General features: G+C 45.7%; 1 protein-coding gene across 2 annotated transcripts in view; it reads right to left on the bottom strand.

Annotated features, from left to right (window-relative positions):
- Positions 1 to 23,682, bottom strand: part of ZFC3H1 (zinc finger C3H1-type containing) — a 76,417-nt gene that overhangs the window by 45,572 nt on the left and 7,163 nt on the right. The window contains exons 2-11 of one of the 2 annotated variants that reach the window (XM_069975254.1): positions 20,863 to 21,264; positions 15,664 to 15,716; positions 12,571 to 12,805; positions 12,234 to 12,457; positions 9,899 to 10,019; positions 9,173 to 9,270; positions 8,587 to 8,790; positions 7,584 to 7,742; positions 738 to 872; positions 346 to 464 (exon numbers count right to left, since the gene is read on the bottom strand). In XM_069975254.1, the coding sequence (XP_069831355.1) occupies positions 346 to 464; positions 738 to 872; positions 7,584 to 7,742; positions 8,587 to 8,790; positions 9,173 to 9,270; positions 9,899 to 10,019; positions 12,234 to 12,457; positions 12,571 to 12,805; positions 15,664 to 15,716; positions 20,863 to 21,264 (1,750 nt within the window). Of the gene's footprint in view, positions 1 to 345; positions 465 to 737; positions 873 to 7,583; positions 7,743 to 8,586; positions 8,791 to 9,172; positions 9,271 to 9,898; positions 10,020 to 12,233; positions 12,479 to 12,570; positions 12,806 to 15,663; positions 15,717 to 20,862; positions 21,265 to 23,682 lie in introns of both variants that reach the window. The other variant, XM_069975245.1, reaches the window with a different exon arrangement.

Below are 23,682 nucleotides of genomic sequence, written 5' to 3' on the forward strand. Positions count from 1 at the left end.
CAAAGAACTGTGTCCTATCTCTGAACTGTAGCCAATGAGAAGTTAACACGTGTATTCTTGTCCATTTTGAGCCCACCCTGAACTGTATAAGACCCCTCTGTATTTGCAATAAAGTGGTGCACCCTGCTGAGAGAGGAGCGATACCAACGCACGTGTTTGGTGTTATTTTCTCACTGCCGGCCTCAGCTATTTAATTCGAACAGGAGTAGTCATTCAAAGAAGGGTGATAAAAGCCAAATCACCCTTTCAAAGAAAATAAGCACCTCGACTTCAATAACTAATATACTAAGAAAATGAGTAACTAAGAAAACCACAGACCACCAGCAGCACATCAATGTTACCTACCTTGCAATCTCTTCTCTTAACAGACGATATTCCATTTTTTTGTCATCTGGCAATGCTTCAGGGGTCCTCATTGGGTCATTTTCTTTTTCAGATTTGGAAGGTGCTTTTGGTTTGGATGCCTGAAAATGATAAAAGGCAATAAATGAAAAGAAAAAAAAAAACACTAAAGAATATCTGTACTTAGGCAGCTTTACCCAACAGGTGTGCGGTTGCTCCTGTTGCCAAAAGATCAGTTAACTACGGATAGAACCATGCCTGGCGAGTACCGTGCACAAGCCCTTGTCTGATTCAATTAGGCTTGTGCAGGCGGCTTGCCTGCCAGTGATTTTGTTATGACTGATCGGTGTACAAGCACAAAAAAAAAACAACATATATTTGTAATAATTTCTTACTTCAGCAGTTCTTCTGGCTTCTTTGATCATAGACTCAAGCCCTCCAAAAACACCTACTGGGCTGCCTGGCTCAGGATCAGATTCGCTATCATCAGACGCATTCAAAGTAACAACAACCGATTTGTGCTTTGGAAGCTTTTGAGACAAAAGAACACCACATGTTCAAATGGTGAATGTGAAAGGTAAATTTCAAAACTACGATAATTATTTATATAGTAAAGGTAAACATGGTACTATTGAAAATCCATGGTATAAAAGCGCAATGAGACTGTCGCCCCGACATGGAGGAGCAGCATGTGACCATGCCCCACCTTCCAGTACCCACCCCAGGCATATACAGGCTCAGTGTCAGGCACTGGAGGGCGGGGCATGGTCAAATACTCCTCTATGTTGGCCATCTTATCCACAGACTCACCACAGAGCAGGACAGAACAGCTTGGAGGAGGGCAGCCTTATTTTAGCTCTCAGGTACACAGGGAGCTGCTGTCAGTAAGTGCAGTAGTTACTAAAGCAGTCTACAAAAAAAAAATTTACTATAAAAAGTTACCAACCCCTTTAAAGGGTTATTCCCAATATGAGCTTCTTATCCCACTATCCATATTGTAAGGGATAACAAGCTGACCACTGAGGGTCCAACCTCCCAGTCCCCCATCGATACTGAGAACAGGGAGGAAATAGCTCTTCAATAAATGAAGCGCTTACGGCACCTGCACGGCCACAGCTCTATTCATTCTCTGCTGAATGCCTCAGATGGGAATACCCCTTTAAGATTGGGAGACACTGGTTTGTCCGCCATACCTTGATAAGGCTATGTTCCCAGTAAGGGATCAAAGTGAGAAGTGATTGATTATGATCATTACTTGCTGCCGTCAATATTACGAGATGTCCACCTTTCCTCAATCAGATCCCATAGTGGGAACATAGCCTTTCAATAGCACATAAAGATGAAACTCATGTAAGCAATATGTGGCCCAAAGAGGGGCAATGGTGTAATTGACACTACCATATGAAACAATGTTGAAGTGTTATGGTATCATTAGCTCTAGACCCTCAAGCAGAGAACACAGGAATGTTTTAGCTGGGTTGGCTCACCAAATAAATAAATGTACATCCATTTCATATATGAAGGTGCTCCAGATAAGGCTCAAAGAACGAGGTCTACATGACATCTATATGCCATTAATATAGACAGGGGTCGTGGTCATGACAACCCATTTAAGGGTATTGCTAAATTGAATTTATAAAGTGAGGTCAGTCTAAATGCTTCAATAACAGGGGCTGTTAACCCATTCAACTCCCGTGAATAACTTCTGGTAAACAGCACACAGTATCAGGGAATTTGAACATCAATACTTATAGGCCATATAAAAGAATGACAATCTTATAAATTATAGTAACAAGACAGCAATATGTGTATGTTAGTTTAGACCCAGCAGCTCAGGGCTTAATAATTTAACATACTTTCTCGTGCGTCTTATTGGGGGACACAGGAGGCGCTGACACTAAGAAACAAAGGAAGTGACTCCTCCTGAGCAGGATATACCCGCCCACAGGCACTGAGCTAAACCAGTTTAGCTTAGTGTCAGTAGGAGGCAGACACAGGTCTGGGTTCTCCAGACCAGTTTCTTCCTTTATGTTTAGTTAGATTTTCTTTTTCCTTCTAGATCCTATGGATTCTCGGGCACGGTGGGTTATCAAAAACTCACCCTGATCCCCCCACTATGCAACCAGGGAACAGACCATAAATGTAAATGGGCTGTGACCCCTCGGTTGCCACCGGCCGGCAACGTGACACCATGGCCCCAGATCAGTCAGACTATCTGGTCGCCTTTCTGCAGACTCTGTATCCGCACAGCCCCTTCCCGCCTAGCCCCCCCAAAGCTAGGCGCGGCCGGGGGCATCCACCGGCTGAAGACGACGGGGTGAGTATGTGCTCCTACCTGGTGAGTATATTCCCCCTGCCCATCATTTCACATAGGTAACTCTCCCTGGGCCATGCTTTTCCTCACACTGAGGGATCCCTCCACTTCCTTGCAGCCCTCCCCAGGCAGATGCTCAGCTCCCTGCCATTTTCAGGGTCTCCCCTCAGACAGTAGCAGGCCAGCCCTCTCCACCATTTTATTTTTACTTGTGTCCCCCGTGCTTCCCGCACTTTTTTCCTTTCAGTGGCTCTAGAGACCATACCTGAACATGATCCGCCCCTTTCCCGGAGCTGCAGCATCCCCCCTTTTTTCTTACATTGTGGCTCTGTGGACAGACACACACCGATGGCTGCCCCGCTCCCTCGCGCTATGCCCCGCCCCCTTTTGGGTGCCACATGGTCCACTTTTTATCTCAGCTCTCTGCAACCTGCTCTGGAGCATGCCCCGCCTCCTCCCATTAGACCCCGCCCACTTTCGGGTGCCACGCTGGTCGGGGCACTGCGCCTTTTTTCCCCTCCTATGTTGTGGAGCCTGCACTGTGGGATGCCCCGCCCATTTTCGGGTGCCGCTGGGCTCGGCCTCCCACCTTATTACCTCTGTTGTGGCTTTCTGCAGAGCCTGCACTGTGCGATGCTGCACCCTTCTTTGCAGCACAGCCCCTCTGCCATCTTGTGTGTGGTCTCCTGCGGGAGCTTCCACACACTGTTCTCCTACTCAGCAGCTTGGGACACTTGCTGTGCCTCCGCTGCCACCTACTGGTGGAAATGTGTTATTACACCAATACATATAAAATTGGCTTGCATCAGGTTTTATATGGCCAATGTTCCATATAGTGTTCCAGCAGCAGCCCTTGGTCTGCAGATCAAGCATTTTTGGTGTTGTTGACCCTTCTGGGACAGATATACATATACATACATTATATCTATTTTTATATATGATCTCAATAAATATCATAAAAATAATAAATATCATAAAAACTTATATACACTCTGGTCCCCCCTCCGAACACATGCACACAGACACATTCCCTGTTACTAGACAGTGTTTACCGTGCCCTTAGAGAGATCCCTCTGCTACATGGTATCACAAGCAGGATATGGAACCAGACACATTACCCGCTATCAGGCGGCGTATCTGTGCTCTGAGCAGAGCCCTCTGCTACATGATGTCACACGCAAGACATGGAATCAGACACATTACCCGTTATCAGGCGGTGTATCTTTGCTCTGAGCGGAACCCTCGGCTACATGGTGTCACGAGCAGGAAACGGAACCAGACACATTAATGGAACCAGACACATTACCCGCTATTAGGCGGTGTATCTGTGCGCTAAGCAGAACCCGCTGCTAAACGTTGTCATATGCAGGAAACGGAACCAGACACGTTACCCATTTCCAGGCGGTGTATCTGGGCTCTAAGCAGATCCCTCTGCTACTCCGTGTGCTATGCAGGACACGGCACCAGACACATTACATGTTACCATGTGGTGTTACTATGTTTGGAACAGAACCCTCTGCTACATGTTGTTTCATTCAGGATATGGGACCAGACACATCACATTATCAGGCGGTGTGACTGTGTCACTTAGAGCTTCCCTCTATGCTACAGGTTGTCATAAGCACAACACATGCATTCTTATCACCCTTAAGCAGGCTGTACATCGGGCCTTGCTCTCATCTTCATGTGATGGATTCCTGGATCCTTAACTACATTATGTCACAGACATAGAACTGGACATGTTCCCCCTCAAAGGTGGTGGGGTACAAGGTTATTCAGAGCTTTGCCCTCTGCGGCATGATATGGATACAACTACATTACCTGTTGTCAGGTGTGCACAGATTGTGGTATTCTGTTACACAATGTAATACACCTTCAGGTCCACTCACTATACTGGTGATGCTGGGCATTTCTCGTATCCAGTTCTCATTACATTGGGACACAGTCCTATCTTTTCCCTGCTCCCAGAGCACACCCTGTAGACCTCTGTTACATGTCTTGTTTACAGGTCTGACCAGGCACAGAACCTGTTTCCAGTCCAGGTATTTGCATCTCTTGAATGCTAGTCCTCTGTTACTTACTGCTTGCAGCTAGTATGCTTGTGTTACCCTGTATATTACCTCTCATCCTCGTAGGACTTCCATGATCTGTGCCTGTCACTTCAGGGGATCATCATAGGGTAACTTGTTACTACACCATGTGGTCTTCTATATGTTTCCCTTGACAAGTCTCATTACCTGCTCTCAGGCAGTGTAACCTTGTTGTATTCCTTTCAGGCTGTATTCTTTCTTAAGCCTGAGCATCCTGCTACGTGTTCCACTTCACAAGGTACAGAACCCCCTGCTTTACCTGCCCTCGGACTGTCATATTCTGGGCCTCTGTGTGGCCGGCAGCATACAGATCCGGTCTCTATTTCATTCTGGTACTGTCAGGGTGGTTCTTCTGTCCTTCATCTGAGCATAACTACCATGTTCTGGCATTTGTCTTGCTGGCTGTTCCCCAGTAGTATGGCTTGTATTGCTTAGACCCATCCTCTCTGCTATATTGCAGATGGTCCTCAGCAAGGTTTGGTCTTATTTTCTCATGGTGCTCTACTTAAGGTAACTGTCCTTGGTCAGCAGCCACTTTGAGTCTTCTCATTGATCTGTGTAATGTGAGGGCTCTTGGTTTCTCAGATAGAACAGTAAAGGGTTTCTTCTACCCCTGGTGTATGTAGGACATCAACTGCCTACATGACCATCACAGTGCAACTTTAGGACTTCTCCTCCTGCATCTGCCTATTGCCAACACAGCACGTATTTAGTCTTCTCTCTCTTAGGCAGCTGCAGTATCACAGGGTGAGGATTCCGGTTTACTCCCTGTACTGTTTCTCTACCGTCCTAAGCCTATGGTCTGTTCGTGGTCTAGCTTCTCCAAGTGTCCTTGCTTGGCCATACGGACTATGAAGCATCGTTCTCAGTTCTAAGTCTCCACACTTCTGGCCAGGCTTACATTAGTTTGGCAAATTGCCGATTTTCTATCATCTTGTCTCATTCACTGTTAACGCCCCTTGTTTTTCTGTTGCTCTGCCCACCAGAATGCTTCTGGCTCTCGCCTTTCCCATTGCCTAGGGCTCCGGTTGAGCTGGTTGATCCTCTAATCTCTTCAATGGGGCCATTAGTCTCCGCACAAGGTTCTTTTCTTCTGGTCTTCACCCACTTTCACTACAGCTGTACCTTTTTTTTGCTGTTCTGCTCTTACCAAGCAATGTCTCTGCTCACCTTTTGAGGTGTTGGTTTCTAGATCTAGTCTACATATGGCGTCTACATATGGCACTCTCGTGCCATCAGCCTTACCTTGACCTCCCTCTACAGTTATCTTCTGGGACTCCATGCTCTCGAGTACCTCTAGGCTTCCTTGGAGCAGTTTTTTATATGATTGACCTCCTTTCTAAGGCTTTTACAGCCCATAGAGACGTTTTTTCCTGGCCTACCTGCTTCCTCTGCTCCTCTTTTCTGTCAGGCACTGCTGGGTACCTGGTAGTTCCATACTACTTCCAGGACAACTTACACATGATTCAGATCATGGTTTTCCTTTCTCCTGCTCCTTCCTTTCCCTGAACTGCATTACGCTTGGACAGCTTTATTCTTATTACCATCTATGTGTTTCTCAGATGGGGTAACTCATGTCATCGGCCATGGCTTCTCCCAGATTGCCATACTTCTCTTGTGCTTGACCTTTGTCTTCTCGCTGGAGACTGTACTCCTAGGCCTATGGAACTTCCAGCCTGGCCATTCTTCCCAGCTCCATAGTCAGGGACGCAGCTTCTCCTGCATCTCATGTGGCACTCTATGAGAGACGCTCAGTCCTTTCTCCGTTATTTGACGCCTTAGGCCTATATGTGCTATGACAAGCCTTCCAGGCTCTCTTCACATTTCGCCTACCGGTTCTGTTCGGCTCAATGTTACATCATGTTGCTGGCTTCCAGGATGGACACAACCCACTCTGTCTGCAGTGCAGCACATTGCTCCAGGGACTAGACTCTCTTTTCCCTTGCGGTGGATCTGTAGGGGTTTTCTCGGATGCATTCTGCATCATCCCTTGCTCTATTCCTAGTCGATGGTTGTGTTGGTGCTATTCTGCGCCTTCTCACCAAGCTCTCTTGTATAGCGGTTATCATTCCCACCTGAGGGACTGCTTTTGGACGTCCCATGGTATCTGTGTCCCCCAATAAGACACACGAGAAAAGAGGATTTTTTTTACTCACCGTAAAATCTCTTTCTCGTAGTCTTCATTGGGGGACACAGCACCCACCCATTTTCTTTTGGGGTTTTTCCTCGGTATGGTGTTTTTCTCCATTTTAGTGTTATTCCTACTGTACCTGTTTTTTTGACTTCCCTGCTCTAGTACAAACTAGTTTAGCTCAGTGCCTGTGGGCGGGTATATCCTGCTCAGGAGGAGTCACTTCCTTTGTTTCTTAGTGTCAGCGCCTCCTAGTGGCAGCAGCCTATAACCATGGTATCTGTGTCCCCCAATTAAAGAGATTTTACGGTGAGTAAAAAAATCCGGTGTCCCCCAATGAAAGAGATTTTACGGTGAGTAAAAAAATCCTCTTTTCTTACAGCTACACATCCATTCATGCACCCAGATTTATAGTGCTCTAGTGAAAGAAATGGAGCATAAAAAGAACGCTTTGCAATGCACACCAGAGAAAGATGGCTCTCAGTGTTAAATGGATGAATAAATTCTTATTCAGGACTGTAATGATATGAGTACCTGAAGAGAATTTCTTTCCTTCATACTAGTCAGACAAAGTATATTATTTATAAAGACAGGACTTTGCATTCTTGTCAGACTCAAATGCACTCAACACATCCTAGTTGCAGGCAGGTGTCCAGTTCTTAATATATTTATGTAAAGGAACACTAGGAGTTAGAGAAGTGCATACCTTTATTACACGTCTGATCGGTCTCAGAACTCTTACTATCTGCGTGGTTGTTTTGCGATGTGTGGCAGAATTAACATTTGTTGATGTCAGAGTAATCCTTGGTACAGGCATGATATTGGTGAGAGGTGGCGATGAAGGCTGGCTGATACTGGTTGGGCCCTAGAAGAAGAAAAAATATATAATATAATATATGAACCCTGGAAATAAAAATTTTAGCATTTTGATATTTCTCCTATTTTCCTTTTAAGAGCCATATAGGGGTTTGTTTTTGCAGGACCAAATGTACTTAAAGCGTAACTGTCATTTCAGGGCCATTTTTCTGAAAACATTAAATATCAACAGTACAAGCGATTTTAAGAAACTGTGTAATAGGTTTTATAAACCAAAAGAGTTTCCTTCTGTACTAAAAAAGGAAATCTCCCAGCCTCCCCCCTCACATCAAATGAAGCAGGATTTCTCTGTCCATTATGTGGCTATGGAGAGGGGAGGGGCTGTTAGGAGTGACTGAGCACGGAGCAGTCCTGCACAGCACAACACCCTGCGATCTTCTCTCAGTAAGTTCATAGATAAACACTGACCTTTCTGACCTCAGAATCGTTTTAGGTGCCCAGACAGTGTACAAACAGCTGACCTTCATGTTACCTCTTCCTGCTCCCTCATCTCCCTCAGCCCCTCCCCACTTCATAGGCTTACAATGGAGAGAGCAGAACCCGTCTTCACTGGCTTCTCTGTAATGAAGACGTGTTTGCCTGGGAGATTGCTTCTTGAGTACAGAAGGAGGCTTTTTTGGCTGATGAAACCTATTACAGAGTTTCTTAAAATCGCTTATACTACTGATTTCTGCAATAATAAAAAAAAAAACATGACAGTTACGCTTTAACACACTTCATTTTATCATACATTTTTTATGACTGTGAGGTGAAATTGAGGTTGCAGTCTCCATCTGTCTTACTCCTACTTTTTCTGTACTTGGGTACAATAATCATTGATCATTTAGTAATACCTCTACTTTGTTAGCCCTTTTGTTAGCCAAAGACTTCAGAAGTTCCTCACGCAGTAGCATTTCCTCTTCCTCCTCTTCATCTGCAAATGGAGGTTTTGGAGGCTGCTCAGGTTCCTCAGGTGGAAGTGGGGGAGGTGGAAGTAGCACATCTGGAGAGCTCTTCGAAATGACTGGGTCATACATTGAGCCCTCACAACGGGAAGGCTGCAAAAAGAACACATTTTACTGGAACTCTGGAAAACATTCATATGTTAAAGCAATCAGATAAGACCACGGCTTATTGCGTCTTCATGTGAACAGGGGAAAAGTCGTGCATGTATGCTGCTGCTCCAATTACTGACTGACAGAGATGGCCAAGTACAGCATTTGGTTGCTCAGCTTTCTTTGGCAATCCAATAGTGAGTAAAAAGAATAGCAGAAACTTCACCACTGCTTCATTCACACAAGTGTACAAAGGATCCTTATGATTGTGGTGGGTCCCAATGATCAGAGACCCATCCCTATGGTGCTTATCACCTATTCTGTGGAAAAGTAGTGTTTTAGACTTGAGATGAGAGAGAAGGCCTTTAAGATCTAAGAAACTTACCCAAATTTCTGAAGGAAATTGCTCTGTTACACATAATACTGATGAAATGCCTCCTACTGTATTGCCAGGGAAATAAGGTGATCTCGATGGAGATGCCCCTAAGCATAAGATAAATATTTGCATCACATTACAGCATAGTAATACATATGCAAAAAAAACTAAACACAGATTTTATATGTATGTCTACATGTCTAACATCAGAAAGTCTTACGATTAATGGCTTTGCCCATGACCTGCCCATCTAATACAGGTGCAAAATGTGCCTTAATTATACTAATATAAAACTGACCAGTGGGTTGGATCACATTTAGTAGCTGCTGCCCGACAGGCGCGTGGCCATGATGCAGCGGAGAAGCACCTCGTGGTGTTTTTTTGTCTTATAAGTGTGCCATTTTAATGGTTGTTTAAGTCTATGCAATTTATTTAAAAGGAGTTACATCTGCATAAATGCACACAAGTGAATTATTAGGAAAATATAGGTGTTACATGAGGCCTTATGCTACAACCATAAGCATGTTTAAGTATCAAAAATGTAATCCTATATGCAAGTAAGGGTACCTTTACACAGATATTTATCCGACAGATTTTTGAAGCCAAAACCAGGAATGGATTTAAAAAGAGGAGAAATCTCAGTCTTTTCTTTATGACCTGGTTCCCTGTTTCTAGTCTGTTTCTGTCAGATAAATCTCTCTGTGTAAAGGCATCCTATCTCAGGAAAACTATTACCTGGAGAATTTGTTTCACTGTCTGTGTCCATTGCAACCTCCTCATAGTTATCATACTGATAAATACCACCAGAATTTTCCAAGCTCTGTTTTTCAGCTCGCTTCTGTTCTGCATCAAAAGACTGGAAAACGTATGATGAAAAGATGACAAAAAAAAAAAAAAAAAAAAAAAGGTTAGGAAAATGTAGGCTTGCTTATGTACTTGCTGTGTTGCTGGGATAAGGAGTTCAACCAGTCTTAAACTACATCCAAAACTTAATGCCTTATCTATTGGTATAAGAATATATGCAATTTAAGGCCCCTATACACCTTAGGGGTTATCCAGTGCTACAAAAACATGGCCACTTTCTCCCAGAGACAGCCCCGCTCCTGTCTCCAGCTTGGGTGGGGTTTTGCTGCTCAGTTCCATTGAAGTGAATGGAGCTTAATTGCAATCCGCACCTGAACTGGAGACAACAGTTGTGTTGTCTCTGAAAGAAAGTGGCCGTGTTTTTGTAGCACTGGATAACCCCTTTAAATAACTGACAGGAGAATCATCAGGCTGTCAGTTATTTTTCCTGCCTGACGCCCATCCTCCCCATACACAGGAACATTCGGCACGGCCGAGTGTTCCTGTGTTCTCTATGGGGAGGGGCAAGCTGCAGTAAGATCGCTCTATCTCTCTGAACAAAGCAGTTGGCAATGATTTTCCATCACAGCCGACCCCTATCCCCACTGCCATCATCTGTAGGTGGCTGTTCTAGATGGCTTCATCTTATATCGAAAGTCAAATACACCACAGGCGGCTGGTTCGGCCAACACAAGTGTAAGTTGTATTAAGACAGGCAACATAAACTAGTGACAGAAATGGAACAGAACAATGTATTATTTATCATTCTGCTCAGTCGTTCTCCTAATTTCCAGGAGAATGGGATTTGTGCCACACCACTCCCCCGCCCTCCAGTTGCTGAGCGACAGTGTACTGCCTATACACAGCTTAGAAAGATAACAGCCAATCAGCAGTTGGTGGGCGGAATTTGCTGGTGCTCATGAATATCAAGGACTACTGAGCTCATAGACATAATGGAAAGGATTACTTATCATCCATGTAATTCAGAAGGACTATCTGTCCCAATCAGCTGCACAGAAGAATGTAAGTGATACATCATTCTGTTCAGCTTAAATAGGACAGCATAAACCTACTGACAGTTCAGAGACAGAGAAGTACTAATACAGTACTAGTATTAGTATTAATACAGTATCAGTACTGCAGGAATACGCAAACCTCAGACAAGACTGAATTGCCAGTGTCAGAGCCATTGGCCTTCAGTGTGGACTACAAAGTTCCATATTAAAATGTTATCCAGTGCTACAAAAACATGGCCACTTTCTTTCAGAGACAACACAACTCTTGTCTCCAGTTAAGGTGCGGTTTGAAATTAAGTTCCATTCACTGTCCATAGCAGCAGCAAATGCACATAGATAACCTGTACTGCTCAGGACGGTTCCTGTCCTGTTCCTTGGGTTTGTTTAGGGTGTTTTCCCATAATCAAAACATAACTACAGTATAGGTGTGAAGTGTCTGAAAAAACTAACTTTCTGTTAAGTTCGCATGGTGCACACAATGGTAAAAATGTAGGTGATTTTCTACAAAAAGAATATCTTGCAACATTACTGATAAAGCTAAATGATCTTCTCTTAAAGGGATTTTCTGGGCAAATATGAATCTTCACATACTCCTGCCCCCAGAACTAACACAATAAAACACAATAACACCCCTTGCTACCACTACTGCGTTGCTCTCTTCTGGGGCCAGCTTTGCTCCTGTTAAAGAGGACCTGTCACCCCCCGTGCCGGGGTGACAGGCTCCCGACCCCGTTAGATCCCCCTATACTTACGTGATCCCGCTTCCGTAGCCGGTCAGGTCACGGAGATTTCAGCAGCCGAAGCCGGCGCGCGCGCTGAGAGATGGGTCCGATGCCCATAGAGAATGACGGAGCATCGGACTCCCCATTCATTCTCTATGGCCATCTGACTCTGCTGTCAGCGAGCGCCGGGCGCTGAAATCTCCGTGACCCGACCGGCTCAGGAAGCGGGACCCGGCGGGATCACATGAATATAGGGGGATCTAACAGGGGGTCGGGAGCCTGTCACCCCGGCACGGGGGGGGGGGGGGGGGTGACAGGTGTCCTTTAAAAGCTTTCAGTCAGCCATCCAAAGAGATGAATGTGAGAGCGGGCCATTAAAGGAAGCCGGAAAACCAGAAACGTGGATAGGTCAGTGGGGAGCGAGGGGTGTTACATATGCACTTGTTTAGTAAACAAAGTGAAATACACTATGTATTGTATGAAACCCACCTTGCTGCGTTTGCTCTTATCACCCACAAGCTTCATAAATCTGTTGTACTGCTCTTCTTGATTTGAAAGATCTCTAATCTTGCGAATTTCCTCTTCTCGTTTTCTTCTCTCTTCCTCCTCAGCTTGTTTCTTTTTCTCCTCCTCCTCTTTACGCTTTTCTTCAGCTTTCAGCTGTTGCAGCTTTTTCCAGGCTTTTGTTTGCTGCCTTCTTCGTGCTTGCTTAGCTGGAAGGAGAAAAGATTTGCCTTCCAGAAAAAATGCATATATCAGACACCATTCACCACCTATAGTGTGAATCCCACCACAGACCCTAAAAGTTACAAAGGAGTTGGCTTACCTGCAGTAGCTACACTACTGAGTTTGCGTGTTAAGACAGAGTTTGAATTGCTTTTTTCCTTTTGGGGTTCCGGCTTCCCCCCATCTTTCACAGGCTCTGTCTTGCCCTTTGATAGTTTCTCCTTGCCTTCTTTCATTACAAGTTGTTCTTTTTGTTGCCATTTCTTACTTGCAGATTGCAAAGCCAAGAGACGCAAGTGGAGTTCTGACAATTCCTCTTCCTCTACACAAGGTTTCTGAAACAAAACATTTTGTTAAAAAGAAACTATAAAGGGCAGAAGCATTAACGTCTGCATCTAGCACAGACTGTTAAAAAGTCACCCATTTTTTCGCAATGATCCCCCTTGCGCAAAAATTGTGTGACTGTTTTCCTGCTCATTCGCCATATGGGGGGGGGTAAAAGAGTTGCAAGTCCTCCCCTTGCATAAAATGTATTAATTTTTACCTAATCAAGGTGAAAATGTTAAGTTAAAAATGTATATTTGTAGCCTGCTATGCAGCAGCCTCCGATATGCTGGAGACATGCACCTCTTTGATGAATCTGCCCCTTAATCTTCATAAACAGTTAGCTTTCTGGTAGAAATCTCCACATATGATTAAACTAACAGAAAGAAAGAAATATAATATAATATATATATATATTTATTCAGTTTCTTACAATACCTGCCACAAAAGCATCAGAAAGAGAGACCAGGCTTTCTTCTAGTTGCTACCTGACTACTAATTATTTTTACATTTGGTAATTGTGTTAATTAATGGTGCTTTTACACGGAGCAATAATTCGCCCAATCAAACGATTAACGGATTTCGAACTATGTGTTTTTTATAACTATCAGCGTTCAGATGGAACGATATATCATTTGAAAAAATTGTGATTGTTTTAAAGGGGAACTCCGGATAAGAAAAAGTGGTTTTCTATTAAAAGTACATTAAAAGTTATATAGATGTGTCTATACAATGTATTACTTTATCTGTACGGTTCTGCCACACTGGTAGCTGATAGAAATCCAGGAAGTGAAAAAAATGGCCTCTGTGTCAATTCACATTGTCTCCTGCTCTTTCTGCTGTCCCCCCTTAGGAGACAAATATCCCATGCCTCTGTCTCACATTGTGTGTGTCTGCTAGTCTCAGTCTGCTTGTCTCAGCAGGTGTTTAAACTTTCGCTGATGGAAAGGGGAAAAAAAATATTTAAAAAGTTCTTTGCTTTATTCCAATATCAGCATTACAGGTAAAGAATACAGTGTGCTGTTACAGGCAGAGAATACAGCGTGCTGTGTGGTGTTACAGGTAGAGAATACAGTGTGCTGTGTTGTGTTACAGGTGGAGAATACAGTGTGCTGTGTGGTGTTACAGGTAGAGAATACAGTGTGCTGTGTGGTGTTACAGGTAAAGAATACAGTGTGCTGTGTGGTGTTACAGGTAGAGAATACAGCGTGCTGTGTGGTGTTACAGGTAGAGAATACAGCGTGCTGTGTTGTGTTACAGGTAGAGAATACAGCGTGCTGTGTGGTATTACAGGTAGGGAATACAGCGTGCTGTGTGCTGTTACAGGCAGAGAATACAGCGTGCTGTGTGGTGTTACAGGCAGAGAATACAGCGTGCTGTGTGGTGTTACAGGCAGAGAATACAGCGTGCTGTGTGGTGTTACAGGTAGAGAATACAGCATGCTGTGTGGTGTTACAGGTAGAGAATACAGCGTGCTGTGTGGTGTTACAGGTAGGGAATACAGCGTGCTGTGTGCTGTTACAGGCAGAGAATACAGCGTGCTGTGTGGTGTTACAGGCAGAGAATACAGCGTGCTGTGTGGTGTTACAGGTAGAGAATACAGCGTGCTGTGTGGTGTTACAGGCAGAGAATACAGCGTGCTGTGTGGTGTTACAGGTAGAGAATACAGCATGCTGTGTGGTGTTACAGGTAGAGAATACACCGTGCTGTGTGCTGTTACAGGCAGAGAATACAGCGTGCTGTGTGCTGTTACAGGCAGAGAATACAGCACTGTGTGGCGTTACAGGTAGAGAATACAGTGTGCTGTGTGGTGTTACAGGTAGAGAATACAGCGTGCTGTGTGGTGTTACAGGCAGAGAATACAGCGTGCTGTGTGGTGTTACAGGTAGAGAATACAGCGTGCTGTGTGGTGTTACAGGTAGAGAATACAGCGTGCTGTGTGGTGTCACAGGTAGAAAATACAGTGTGCTGTGTGGTGTTACCGGGGAATAGGCAGGGTGGGGGACTGTGATGGAACAGCTGAGGGAAAGCATTGCTTTCTAGAACCTGTAGTACTGAGTACATCTGCTCAACCAGGAAGTGCAGAAACACAAAACAGACTATAAAACTGGGATAGATAGGTAAGTATTGTCATATGCTTTCATTTTTTTTAACCTCTACCCGGAGTTCCCCTTTAAGATCCCTTAAGCCCATCTTACACATAGGGTGAATCGGTGATAGACGGTTTAAATGAAGCGATCTGCGAATTTTCAGCGAACGACCAATGACAATTTGACAACATGTTGAAATTTCACAAACGATTTTTCACTCGTTGCTTGATCGTTTGCTGTATTTACACAAGCAGATTATCGCTCAAATGCGATCGGTATTGCGAAAATTAAAACGATAATCGCTTCGTGTAAACGCCCCATAAGAATTATGAATTATTACTGATATTGATCGCTGTATTCGCAATCCGTTGAACCGTTTATGTAAAGCACTGATATGAGTTCACATTAGGGATAACTTTTTTGATATGTTTTACACACGACTATCACATGTTGATATTGTTCACATGATTTTATTTGATCGCCAATTAATTCACTGTACCCTACACTTGTATTTGTACACACGTGTAATTATACTGAGTAAATTCACTGTTGTATCATTGCCTGAGAAAGGCAACTATTGCTAAAACAACAGCACACTGGAGTGCATTAAAGTTTTGCCCTGTTTTCATTGGAAGTGCTGTATCTGCATTGTGGACTATACTTGAGAACCTTGGCCTAATTCTTGGTCAGGCATGCACCCCAGTTTATAAATACCTACTATATCTACCTATATACAGTGTTATTCTGTGCCGCTTTTGGACGTCCTGTGAATGACTTACCTCAACTACATCCACAGTTATGCTTTCTGGAACGTTCTGCTCAGGCTCAGGCTCTAAAAAAAACAAAAAAAAAAAACAAAGCATTTATGTTTTTGGAAAGATTGCATTTCAGTATTAACTGAAGGCCTTGTCCAAGCAGTGCAGCATGCTACATTTTCTCATTGATTAACTGACATCACTGATTTCTAGGTAGCAATCTATCATGTTTCTTACACTTCTGCAAAGGAAAAAAACTTCCAGTGAAAGATTAAATCCAAAGAAAAAATAAATAAAAAATAAATATACTTTCTCTTCAGACAATTCCCCATGACCACTATCTAAATAACAAAGTGGAGCCTTGTGCTCAAATCTGCCCAGGTTTCACAGTGAGAAAATCGTATCAGCTATATTACTCATACATTCCCTAGTGAATTAAAAGGAATTGCCCAGGGAGCAGAACAGGTCTTACCTGTTCTGCTCACTGGGACTTCACTTCCTCCTTCTGGCTATCTTGGAAATAAACATTCCAAGCCTAGAGCATCAGGGGGTAGCCAATAACTGCCTGAGTAACATTAGGCAGCTATTGGACATGGCATGGGGACATTTTCACCTGCACACTATGGGAAACATTGGGTGGATGGTAGAATCTACCTGTGCATAGGATGGGGGGGGGGGATACGAGCGAGGGAATCCACTGGAAGTTATCCGCGTGCCTTCCATGTGTGCATATACCATTATGCAGCTCAAGGGTTAACCTGCTAGAGGAGAAGATAACTACTTGTAAAGGGTTAATCTAAGGGTACTATTACACTGAACGATAATCGGCCAAGTATCATTCACTTTAACACAACCATCAGCCGATGACGACGATCATCGTTTTGTCGTTGATATAGGTTTGCACCTATAATTGTCGGGCACCGACCGCGCATCGCTACTTGTAATAACAGTGCGCGGCCGGCGGCTGACAATTTGCAAAGTGCATACATTACCTATTCATGGTGCAGGTCTCCTCCTGCGCTCTGCTTCTCCCTAGGGTCCCTCGCGCTGCAGCATCTTAGCTGACAAGCACGCTCAGCCAATCACTTTCCGGGACTGCCGTGTCCAGTGATTGGCTGAGCGGCCTGTCAACTAAGACAGGACGCTCTGAAGCTGCAACGCGTGGCATCCGGGGAGAAGCGGACCGCAAGCGAAGTCCTGGACCATGGATAGGTAATGTATGCCTTTTTAAGCAAGGGCTGCAAGGACATCGGTAACGATGTCCATGCAGCCCTTGTTAAACGATTATCAGGCTGTGTAATAGGCCCAGTAAACAAGAGCCGATCTGCGCTCGTTTACAGTTATTATCGGACCCCCATCGATCCGTGTAATAGTACCCTAAGCCTCTCACTACATACACACAACCAGCAAGTACACCACACTGAAAGCCGTGAGACTGTTCATGCTGCTTCTAGCTTTCATCTCCTTAAAGGGGTATCTTATCCTAATATAGTTAAGCTTGTACAAGTTAAAGTGACACTGTCACCTCCTTTGTGCATTTTGACATCTCTACATAGGTGTAAAGGGTAAATTTAGCGGTTTTCATATGTTATTTTATATCCTAAGTCATGGTGCTTGTTCAAGTAGAAAGTCATCTTTTATCAACTGCAGATTGCGTTAAGTGGGTGTGGCCTCGCGGCATTAGCACAACTTAGCCCCGCCCCAACGCCACAATTGGCCCCGCCCCCTCGCCGGCCATTGGAACAGGCTGGCCAAAAGGTCTAGACCCCACCCCCTTTACAATGGCCAACCAATGGGCGTCAGGGGGTGGGGCCAATGGTGCCGTTGTGGGCGGGGCTAAGTGGCACTAATGCTGTGAGGACACGCCCACTTAATACAATCTGCAGTTGATAAAAGGACACTTTTTACTTGAACAAGCATCATGATGTATGATATAAAATAAGGTATGAAAAGCACTAAATTTACCCTTTACACCTGTGTAGAGATGTCAGAATGCACAAAGGGGGTGACAGTGTCACTTTAAATACAAATTTGCTAAAAGAATGTACTTAAAAAGCGCCCCAAACCGTACAGGTTTAACTGTGATGGTTGAGATGGGAATACCACTTTAATACACAGGAATAATTATTACATTGATGCTTATACAATAACACTGAAATAAAATAGCAGCAAAGACTGCCTTGCTGTTTACATGCAGTACACATGGATCCCCTCTCACAGCAAACTCTTCCAGCTTAGAAGCAAGAAGTCTTCAAAGAAGATGTCAAAGAAGAGGCCTCACTTCCGCTGACTCCAGTCTCCCTTTCTCTGAGGCTATGATTACACACGGAGTTTCATTGCAGTATGGCAATGAAAGAACATAATAACACAATGAAATGATAAAGTACTGCAACTAAATGATGCAGTAATGCAATGAAACTGCACATGAACACAGCCTCTGGGCCAACGCTTTATTACTAAATTAGAGAGAAGTTTTACTTGTACAAATTAAATCTGGGAAAGTTTTCATGTTAGTCTTTTATGAATTAATAAGGTTTTCAAGAAGCTAATAGTTGCTCTTTAAGGCCCCCTTCACACGTCCGGAAAATCTGTCCGGATTTCCTATCAGGAAATCCGGACGGATTTCCGGACTCATAGACTAACATTAGACACGGACACCCTTCCGGATTTTTCCGGAAGGGTGTCCGTTCCGGAAAATAGGACCGGATTTTTTTAGATCCTGTCCTATTTTCGTCCGGAAATCCGGCACGGACGCCCCCATAGAAGTCTATGGGAGCGCCGGAATCACGGGCATTTTCCTGATGTATATCAGGAAAGTGCCCGCGATTCCGGACTGGTAGAGAGCCAGCCCCGGCCGCCGTCCGATCACCCGCACACCCCCATCCCCCCCGCACCGCACCGCACACGCTGCCCGGCACTACAGATCCCCCCCCCCCCCCGCCGCCGCATCTGACCCTCTCAACCCCCCCCCCGGGAACTCACCACCGGGCCGGCCGCCGGATGCTCCAGTACCTCCGCAGCGACCCCGCCGCCGCCCCCGCCCCCGCCGCCGCATCTGACCCTCTCAACCCCCCCCCCCCCCCCCCGGGAACTCACCACCAGGCCGCCCGCCGGATGCTCCGCACCTCCGACCGCCGCCGCTGCCCGGACCTCAGCACTGCACTCTGACCCGGACCCCAACCTCGCGGCCCCGACAGAGCAGGATCCGGGACAGGTGAGATTAGGGCTACTACTCCCACCATGCTCTGCTGGCAGGCCATGATGGGAGTTGTAGTTCTGCAGCCTGTGGCCATCCAGGTTGCAGAAGTACAACTCCCATCATGGCTCTGCTGGCAGGCCATGATGGGAGTTGTAGTTCTGCAGCCTGTGGCCATCCAGGTTGCAGAAGTACAACTCCCATCATGGCTCTGCTGGCAGGCCATGATGGGAGTTGTAGTTCTGCAGCCTGTGGCCATCCAGGTTGCAGAAGTACAACTCCCATCATGGCTCTGCTGGCAGGCCATGATGGGAGTTGTAGTTCTGCAGCCTGTGGCCATCCAGGTTGCAGAAGTACAACTCCCATCATGGCTCTGCTGGCAGGCCATGATGGGAGTTGTAGTTCTGCAGCCTGTGGCCATCCAGGTTGCAGAAGTACAACTCCCATCATGGCTCTGCTGGCAGGCCATGATGGGAGTTGTAGTTCTGCAGCCTGTGGCCATCCAGGTTGCAGAAGTACAACTCCCATCATGGCTCTGCTGGTAGGCCATGATGGGAGTTGTAGTTCTGCAGCCTGTGGCCATCCAGGTACACGGGTACCTGTGATTTATGTTGGCATACTAGACAATATTATCTCATCAGGAAATCCTGAAGGTTTTTCCTGATGGTTTCCTGATGGTAAAAACGGATTACTGTCAGGAAATCCTGATACTATCCTGATGACATTTAAGGTCTCCTGATCAGGATTTCCTGACAGTAAAAACTGACACGGACGTGTGAAGGGGGCCTAACAGACTAAAAATAAACCCTGTGTAGCTCAACCATGCATTTTTCAGATGTCCTGTTACACCTTGCTAACTTACTAAATGTATGTTAGCAAGAATGACGCGTGGGTGTATGCCCACTGTATCACACTGTATAGAGCAGTGATTTTCAACCAGTGTGCCGCGAAACATGGTCGGGTGTGCCGCGGGGAAAGTTCCCCAAACTATGGTGCCCCTGTAAAACAGGAGAAAACAATGGGGGAGAGAAACCTGGGGATGGGGGAGAAACGGGAGAGAGACGCACGGGAGAGAGACGCACGGGAGAGAGACGCACGGGAGAGAGACGCACGGGAGAGAGACGCACGGGAGAGAGACGCACGGGAGAGAGACGCACGGGAGAGAGACGCACGGGAGAGAGACGCACGGGAGAGAGAAGCACGAGAGAGAGAAGCACGAGAGAGAGAAGCACGAGAGAGAGAAGCACGGGAGAGAGAAGCACGGGAGAGAGAAGCACGGGAGAGAGAAGCACGGGAGAGAGAAGCACGGGAGAGAGAAGCACGGGAGAGAGAAGCACGGGAGAGAGAAGCACGGGAGAGAGAAGCACGGGAGAGAGAAGCACGGGAGAGAGAAGCACGGGAGAGAGAAGCACGGGAGAGAAGCACGGGGGAGAAAAGCACAGGGAGAGAAGCACGGGGGAGAAAAGCACAGGGAGAGAAGCACGGGGGAGAAAAGCACAGGAGAGAAGCACGGGGGAGAAAAGCACAGGAGAGAAGCACGGGGGAGAAGTGCACAGGAGAGAAGCACGGGGGAGAAGTATGGTGGAGAGAAGCAGGGGGGAGAAGTATGGTGGAGAGAAGCAGGGGGGAGAAGTATGGTGGAGAGAAGCACAGGAGAGAAGCAGGGGGGAGAAGTATGGTGGAGAGAAGCACAGGAGAAAAGCACAGGGGGAAGAAGAAAACAGGCCCAGGTTTCACACTGAGTATAAATACATTTAGAATCTATATTATTAACTATATGTATAATATGTACTGTTTTAGTGTCATTTTGTGCCATTTTGGTTGGTGGCGTGCCCCGGGATTTTTTAAGTATAAAAAGTGTGCCGCAGCTCAAAAAAGGTTGAAAATCACTGGTATAGAGGCTGGCAGCACTCGGTTGCTATGCAGATGCACAGATGCATATTTCTGCATATTCATAATCAAGACTACTAGCACTATTATTTTCTTCTGATGGAATGGATTACTAAAAGTTGTCAATGCAGACCTACCTTTTACACTTTCAGTACTTTGGACAGGTTTTTCTTCATGTGCACTCTCAGCTGGCTTTGTTTCCTCCAAAATGGTTTGTTTCTTTTGCTCAGTGATTGGTTTTAACTTTTGCCTAAGAGGTTTAAGCTCAAAGGCCTGAAACGTCAACACTGGTGGCTTCTCTTTGACCACTACAACAGGAGCCAATTCTTCCACAATACTTTGTTCTTCTGGAGCAGGAGGCGCTGTGGTGTTTTTCACTACAATCAGTTCTGCTTTCACAGGATCTTCTTTGAGAGCGAGTTTCTCATCCTTGTTTATTGATTCAAGTTCTAATTTAATTTGCTTATATTTTAGGAGCAATTCTTCAAAGCTTTCTTCTTCAGAGTGGACAGTTTTCCTTGGTGGGGATCTTCCTTTAACTAAAGGGCTGGTTAAGAAAACAGAACTATGAAAGGTGATTGCAAAAGTCAATCTAAAACATTAACCCATTACCAACTGCAATCAGTCACTTTATGGTGTACTGTTTGTTAGGGCTTTTGGACTATTACTAGCTATGTGCTTCCACAAATAACCATGTCCAATTCAGAGCGTCCTCACAGTTGCCATTAATAACCCCTTGCATGAGGTCTTGTAGCACTACAAGATGGAGTTTTACTATCCAGCTGTAGTGCAAAGTCCACACTGAACTCTATGCAATCTTGAGGACTACAGCTGTTACTCCAGAGTAAAGTAGTAAGAGTATAGCAATGGGGTGCACTCGGGACAATATAGGTCCCTAGGACCATTGTTATCAGTAACCCTTCCACACATACCTCGGTATTTTCCTTAGGGCCAGTTCACACACGCCAGCCTCTATGTCATACTGGCAGTCTATGGGAGGCTTGTGTGGCTCCTCTCTCCACGCCTCTCCGCTCTGAAGAATGGACACCCCAAGATGAATTTAACTTGCTGATAGCTACTTATAGTGCTGTTGAAGCTTAGGAGGAGGGTATGCATCTTACCTTCCCTGGAGGGCCGGTCATTTGCTGTTAGGGTAAACTCTGTTCTGGTGCACTGTTAGGAGCACTAGCGTGTCATCCCGCCTGTCTTCTGGCCGACCTCTTCATTCATTATCATGAGAGGGGTCAGGACGGATGACGCTGCAGTGCTCCTAACAGTGCACCGGAGCGGAGTTTATCCTAACAGCGCCGGACCGATACCAAAGAGAAAGTAACACACCTAACTTCCTCCTCAGCATCCTATGCATTATAGGGGGCTAGATTAATCTAACCTGCTGATAGAAAATTGTATTTAAAGGGGAACTAAGGTTTCTAATCTTCTAGGTTCACACTGCGCTTTTGCAATCTGTTTTTTTCATCCGTTTTTTTTTTCAAAAAACAGATAAAAAAAACCAGATGCATTTGTGTGCATCCATTTTTTACTGACTTCCATTGTAGAAAAAAAAAACAGATCAAAACGAATCCGTTTTTTTGGACGGACACAAAAACATAGCTGACACTTCTTTTTTTGTCCGTTAAAAAAAGTATCCGTTTTTATCCTTTTTTTTTTTTTTTTTTTTACAAATGAAAGTCAATGGAAAAACAGATTTTTTTTCACCCGCTTTTTGCAAAAAAACGGATTGCAAAAACACAGTGTGAACCTAGCCTAGTACTGAAATACCCAGTTACCTTCAAACTAGCCTTCAGGCAAGGCAAACTATTTTAATATACCTTCCACATACTTAATTTCACTCTTTTCCCTCTTCTGGCATTACCTGCTGTGATATTCCTCATCCTGGTAATATTTTACACACAGGTCGCTATCAGTTTCCATACTTTTACTTTTATCTTTTGGTTTAAGGGTGCATTCACACAGGACGTATCACAGCAGAAATCGCGCTGCGAGTTTTGCAGGGACATCTGCTACGATGTAAGGTCCTGGCAGGTCCCTGTGAATACATAATCGCAGTTCCTGTCTCCCCATGTACAGCCGGGTACAGTCCTGGGTGTCTCCCCATGTACAGCCGGGTACAGTCCTGGGTGTCTCCCCATGTACAGCCGGGTACAGTCCTGGGTGTCTCCCCATGTACAGCCGGGTACAGTCCTGGGTGTCTCCCCATGTACAGCCGGGTACAGTCCTGGGTGTCTCCCCATGTACAGCCGGGTACAGTCCTGGGTGTCTCCCCATGTACAGCCGGGTACAGTCCTGGGTGTCTCCCCATGTACAGCCGGGTACAGTCCTGGGTGTCTCCCCATGTACAGCCGGGTACAGTCCTGGGTGTCTCCCCATGTACAGCCGGGTACAGTCCTGGGTGTCTCCCCATGTACAGCCGGGTACAGTCCTGGGTGTCTCCCCATGTACAGCCGGGTACAGTCCTGGGTGTCTCCCCATGTACAGCCGGGTACAGTCCTGGGTGTCTCCCCATGTACAGCCGGGTACAGTCCTGGGTGTCTCCCCATGTACAGCCGGGTACAATCCTGGGTGTCTCCCCATGTACAGCCGGGTACAGTCCTGGATGTCTCCCCATGTACAGCCGGGTACAGTCCTGGATGTCTCCCCATGTAGTCCCCCATGTACAGCCGGGTACAGTCCGCCACGTACAGCCCTGTCTCCCTATGTACAGTCCCCCATGTGCTGCCGGGTACAGTCCTGGGTGTCTCCCCATGTACAGTCCTGTCTCCCCATGTACAGCCGGGTACAGTCCTGGGTGTGTCCCCATGTACAGCCGGGAACAGTCCTGTCTCCCTATATACAGTCCCCCATGTACAGCCGGGTACAGTCCTGTCTCCCTCTGTACAGCCTGGTACAGTCCTGTCTCCCTCTGTACAGCCTGGTACAGTCCTGTCTCCCTCTGTACA

The sequence above is a fragment of the Dendropsophus ebraccatus genome, chromosome 1, assembly GCF_027789765.1.
Source record: "Dendropsophus ebraccatus isolate aDenEbr1 chromosome 1, aDenEbr1.pat, whole genome shotgun sequence".
Taxonomy (NCBI): Eukaryota; Metazoa; Chordata; class Amphibia; order Anura; family Hylidae; genus Dendropsophus; species Dendropsophus ebraccatus.